Below are 6000 nucleotides of genomic sequence, written 5' to 3'. Positions count from 1 at the left end.
TGTACTTACTGTTGTGTTCGATGCACTATGTGACTGGTGAGAGAGATTGTGGGGTACTGGTTGGTTATGTAATGAACACTCATTCAGTAAAAATTTGAACGAAGTATTTAGTGTTGTGTGGTGAAGAACAAGAAGGATATGTACAGTTAGATCGACATTGTATGTAACCATTTAATTTTTATGAACTGTTAATACTTGAATCATCTTGAGGTTTCCTGTACATTTCTTGTGTAATAAATACTAATTGCACAGTTAATTCATTGTAGAACTAATTGCCATAATCAGTTCATATACTTCAATAACATAAGTGTCATTGAGATCACAGCTAATTAAGAATAATACCAATGGACTAACAGTCATCCTCGAAAGATGCTGTCGAAAACCGGTCAAAATCCTATTGGTTTAGACATCCGGCAGAACTAATTTAACGATCGGCATGTACCAAAATCAGAAGTCATAATTTCCAAGTCTTTACATGTAGCATTTTCTGAGCATTTGAGCACTTATAAAACAAAACAAATTTAGTGTAAGTTAAACAGTTTATTTTCTTTAGGAATGACTAGCATATTATAGACATCTCTTTAAAAATGCTTAAAAATGTAAAGGAACAATTATATAGATTTTATGTACATGTATAAAATTCTGTATATCAACTGATATAATAAATATATCTGAAATTCTCACTGATTTCAGTCTTTTTATCAAACTGCCTGGTTGAAAAGCACAATTTCAAGATTTGTTCAATGGCTTTTCTTTAACAGATCTCTTCTCTTGCAGATGAAACAGGTGCGACTGATGTAACTGGTGAAGTCATGGAGTTCTCAGTGCAGATCTTGTTAACAAAGGCGAGAGCATCTCCATTCACATTACGACCAGGAATAAGCACTGGTAACTTTCTAATGACCCGTACTTTCCTCGGTGTTCCATGCTTAGATGCCTCTCGTTTCCTGCAACAACATTAATTAAATTTAGTGTTACTGATATTTGGGAAGCATAAACCTTTCTTATATATATACTTCTGTGATGTTTAGTAGTATTACTCATTTGAAGCAAATATTTTGTATGTTCTTTGCTGTCATCATCACTTCTTGTCAAAACAACAAAACTTGATACTACAATGAAAATAAAGTGTACAAACTCTTAGCATGCCAATTTTTAATCTGAGACTAAAAAATGTACTAGAAAGAAGGAGTATTGAAGAATTTAAAGAGAGAGAAAAAAAAACACATCTGAAATACATGACAGACTAACATTTAATATGTTTCTCATGTATGAAATGATCTCCATAAGGTGTTTTCAGTTTTGGGGACAAGATTCTGGATAATTTTATTTACCTCAATTTTATTAGTTTGTGTATCAGCACCAGACATTACATGGACATAATATGAACATACTATGAATTTGGTTCAGAAATATTTGGAGCAGGGCACCGGTTTTAGATCGTTTTCAATGGCTAAACTGAATGTGTGCACAAATGTGCTTTGTAAAGGAATAAATTTCATACATTGTCTTTGAAGAAAATCTGAGAATTTCAAAATCCAAATCATTATGGTTATCACCCTTTCTGACTGATGCATTTACACACGAGAAACATTTTCCTTGATTAAAAGAAACTTATGGATGGAAATATTCACTGAAAAATTCAGACCTGTTTCTGCAGTCTATTAGCAGAGCAAGTGAGAAGAGGAGTGAGACTGTCAGTAGAACACCAATGATGATTCCCGCCAGCACTGCTGCAGAGTTCAGCTCCTCTGCACTGGACAGCAGTGGTGTGGCTGTACTCTCTCTTTCAGGCCCAATTGTTTCTGGAACAAAAACAGTATACATAAGCAAAGAAGCAAACAGAAAGTCTCTCAGTATTAGTTATAATTTATTTTAGTGTTTAGCACTTCAAATTTACTGTCCAAATCTCATTGAGTGTGTCAGTGGTTCACTGTTTACACGACAGTTCTTTTAAACCTTACTGCCGATCATTATTGTAAATGCAAAATATGCTACATGATTAAGTTTCAATAATTTAACCAAATCACAGTGATGCAATATTTATTATTAATTCAGAGTAAAGTATTTCTTGGGAAGGTTACATGTCTCTGTTACATTAATGACTGCTCCCCTGAGAATCTTAACTAAATAAACAACCTATGTTAATAGAGATCCTGTGATGTGCTGAAGGTGGATTATGTTAATGCCAAACAGCTGTTGTCTAGATGGCTAGTCAAGCACAAAACATTGCTCCTACATGATCTGACATATCATTCGAATGAAAAGACAACTGAATTCTGACATCCAATATCATTATCGAAGTTTCCACTGTAAAGATGTGGTTTGGTATGGTTTTGTTTTGCTTTAGGGAGCAAGAAACAACTGATGTCATATCCACCCAAGTCAAAACTATAGAACATGAAGGCAGGAGTTAAAAAACGACTATACATCAGTCCCAATTGAAATAAGAGAGGGCTGATAAAAACAGGCACATGAAGAAAGGGTTACAAAAGACACCATACAGAAACAAAGGTCCAAAACTAAAAATCAAACGGCCTTTGCCATATTGCTTTGACAGATAAAAAAGTAAAATGTGGTCAACAGCATGCGCATCATTTTCTAAAATGGTCAATAACTCAGATGGCAAACCCAAACAGGACAATAAACGGTTAAAAAATGGGCATTCCATCAGGAAGCAACTAACAGTTAAAACTTGGGCGCAATGCGTACAGAGCGGTGGGGTAGCGCCACTACAATGGTTAAAAAGGCAGTGCCCATTACGCAGACTAGTTAAAATTACCTCCTCCCGGTGGGAGAACCTAGCGGAAGTGGTCCAAGCCATTGGGAGAGGCTTAATAGAGCTGGAGTTTATTCCCATGAAGGGAAGATCATTGGCAATGCCACAGGAACACCACCTCCTGACAGAGGGCAACTCAGATCATTAGAGGGAATATAGGATCTAGTGGGCTGAGGTACGAGAACTGCAGCCTTGGCAGCAGCCTCGTTTTTTGGCAAACCAAAATGACCAGGAACCTACAGAAACATCACACTGGCTCCACCAAGAGTGAGCAAGTGAGAGTTTTCCTGGACCCGTTCCACTAACAGATTGGCAGTGTACAGCGCACATATATTTTCGAGGCTGAGTGAGTCTGAGCAGGTGACAATTGAAAAGGCTGTGTCACCGGATTTACTCTGTGACCCGATACTGGGCGAAGAGCTCAGTTGTAAATACTGAGCAGCGTGCCGGAAGCAGATATTCTAAGACACAGGTGCCAATGATGAAGGCACGCCGGACCCCACGGTCAGTCCAAGAACCACCAGTGTATACAAACGTACTATCGCGAGGTTTCACGTGAAGATCATGAAAGGTGTAGGTAGTGTGAAGTTAAGCTGCCCTAGCAAGTGCTGAAAGCAGACTCGAGGATGTAACAGAGAAGAAGGACGAGCCTCATACTGGTGATCAAAGGAATCATCAAAGGAGGCAGCATAGGATGGGTGGCCATGCATGGCAGACAAACGGCTTACATACCGGCTGAGGAGAAAGTCACGGCTATAGGACCGAGGTAGTTCCTCAGCTCCAGCATACAGACTCTCAACCGAGATGGTTTAGGCCTAAAAGGCGCCTGTGGCCAAATGGATGCCATAATAGTGGATAGTGTTGAGATGGCGTAAGAGGGATGGGGATGCAGACCTATAAACAAAGCACCCATAGTAGAGTTTCGAATGGCAAGGGACCGGTACAAATGGAGGATCGTGGTTTGATCGCCACCCCAGGAAGTACCTTGGGGGCCCACAGGACATTGAGGAACTGCATACAGCAGGATGCCAGGTAAGATACAGGGGAGGAGCGTGAGCCCCCAGGAGTTTCAACGAATGGAAGGGCAACAGGCCCAAGTTGTAAAGATGGTGGGAGGAACCATTTGTGCCACCAGAAATTAATACAGACGGTTTTGTCAGTGGAAATGCGAGAGCCATTGTCGATGCTCCAGGATTAAAGATGATCAAGACACCACTCAGAGAGACAGGTCTGTGGAGAACTGCATTAGATGACGAAATCGCCAACAAAAAGGGAGCCGGAGATGCCTGATGGGAGACAGGTCATGATAGGTTTAATGGCGGTAGCAAAGAGGACAACACTCACGACGGAACCCTGAGGTACACCATTTTTCTGGATATAGGTATCCGACAAGGCAGAACACCCCCCCCCCCCCCCCCCACACACACACACACACACACACACACACACACACACACACACACGTAAAATTATGTGCAGAGCTTCACACTCATCCGATGTATTTGTAAGGTGGGAAGGTTTGTTTTTGACCATGACATGGATACATGGCTGAGGATTATAAAGTGTGACATGTGGTAAAGCAAAATCTTTTGCAGCTCCTGAAAATGGCGCAAAGGCCGAAACTGCATTTGTGAAACAAATGATTTTTCGTTCACCGGCGAATATTCTTCACGACTGTCAACCCTGACTATTAGAAGTTAATACTCATAAGCATTTTTGTGAGGGTCCATAATCGTCCAGCCTTCTTTGCTGGGAAACTGGAAAAGGAAATCTGAACTGCTTACAGGAAAAGCATATTTGTTCCACTACGGAAAAGCCATCGTTTGTATTATTAGGATACCTGTGTGGAGAACTGATATCGCTTGCAGCCAGTGTTTCGCAATGACTCACCGCACACAAGTGCTCCGCAGAGCTTTAGCCGTGTTGCGGTTTGTTCTGAGAAGCGGACGTCTGTTCAGACAATGTGCACACCACGCCGCATGTGATGCGGCTCGCAGAACTGTCTTCTGCCGTCACGTGCCCCTCTAATCGCGCGGCAATCTAGTGCTTAATCTCTGCTCTGCCAAATAGCCCTTGTCGGCAGCTCATCTGAGTGCTCTCAGTCTGTGCGAGCGCGCTATATTTTCTAGGCTTAACACTGGGCTGTAAGGACTAAGGATAGAAATGTTTGAGAATTAACATTTCCTGCATAGCAAATGCTCCACGGTCTCTACTGGAAAAATAACTTGACAAATTTTTACAATATAACGCCCTCTACCACACGGAACTCTCCAGATGGCAGTCAACGAAGCATCAAGTACTTTACTCCGTAGAAGAGAGGAGCCAATAGATAGAGGGAATTTTGAATATCACGGAAGAACAAGAATAACGATTGTAAAGAATGAAATATTTGCCTGCGAATGAAAATATTACATCGTTAATGTCAAATAAATAATCTCATTCTGAACGTCCGTAACTCAGAAAATGAGCAGTTACGTTGTTGGACGATCTTTTTCTATGTCAGAAATCATTTTGCAGGATGTATGGAAATCACCAACCTCAAACGTTTCCTTTCATACGAGGGTCTTTCAATAAGTAATACCCCACAGTTTTTTTAAAAAAAGCCATTAATATTATACAGGGTGATTCAAAAAGAATACCACAACTTTAGGAATTTAAAACTCTGCAACGACAAAAGGCAGAGCTAAGCACTATCTGCCGGCGAATTAAGGGAGCTATAAAGTTTCATTTAGTTGTACATTTGTTCGCTTGAGGCGCTGTTGACTAGGCGTCAGCGTCAGTTGATGCTAAGATGGCGACCGCTCAACAGAAAGCTTTTTGTGTTATTGAGTACGGCAGAAGCGAATCGACGACAATTGTTCAGCGTGCATTTCGAACGAAGTATGGTGTTAAACCTCCTGATAGGTGGTGTATTAAACGTTGGTATAAACAGTTTACAGAGGATGGGTGTTTGTGCAAAGGGAAAAGTTCTGGACGGCCGAGAACGAGTGATGAAAATGTAGCACGCATCCAGCAAGCATTTGTTCGCAGCCCAGAGCTAGCAGAGAGCTGCAAATTCCACAATCAACTGTATGGAGAGTCCTACGAAAAAGGTTAGTTATGAAACCTGAACGTCAACTACCCGAGACGATGGATCGGCCGCCACGCAGCCCGTGACAGAGCACTTCATCACTGGCCTCCAAGAAGCCCTGATCTTACCCCCTGCGATTTTTTCTTATGGG

The 6000-nt window shown here is 41.2% G+C and overlaps 1 protein-coding gene across 1 annotated transcript in view; it reads right to left on the bottom strand.

Annotated features, from left to right (window-relative positions):
- Nucleotides 1–525: 525 nt before the first annotated feature.
- Nucleotides 526–6000, bottom strand: part of LOC124624834 — a 142322-nt gene continuing 136847 nt past the window's right edge. Inside the window, exons 2-3 of the mRNA XM_047149132.1 lie at nucleotides 1649–1805; nucleotides 526–947 (exon numbers count right to left, since the gene is read on the bottom strand). Of these exons, the coding sequence (XP_047005088.1) occupies nucleotides 755–947; nucleotides 1649–1805 (350 nt within the window). The 3' untranslated portion in view covers nucleotides 526–754. The remainder of the gene's footprint in view (nucleotides 948–1648; nucleotides 1806–6000) is intronic.

Source organism: Schistocerca americana, chromosome 1 (assembly GCF_021461395.2).
Source record: "Schistocerca americana isolate TAMUIC-IGC-003095 chromosome 1, iqSchAmer2.1, whole genome shotgun sequence".
NCBI classification, from domain to species: Eukaryota; Metazoa; Arthropoda; class Insecta; order Orthoptera; family Acrididae; genus Schistocerca; species Schistocerca americana.
This window is presented reverse-complemented; position numbering and strand designations above follow the sequence as displayed.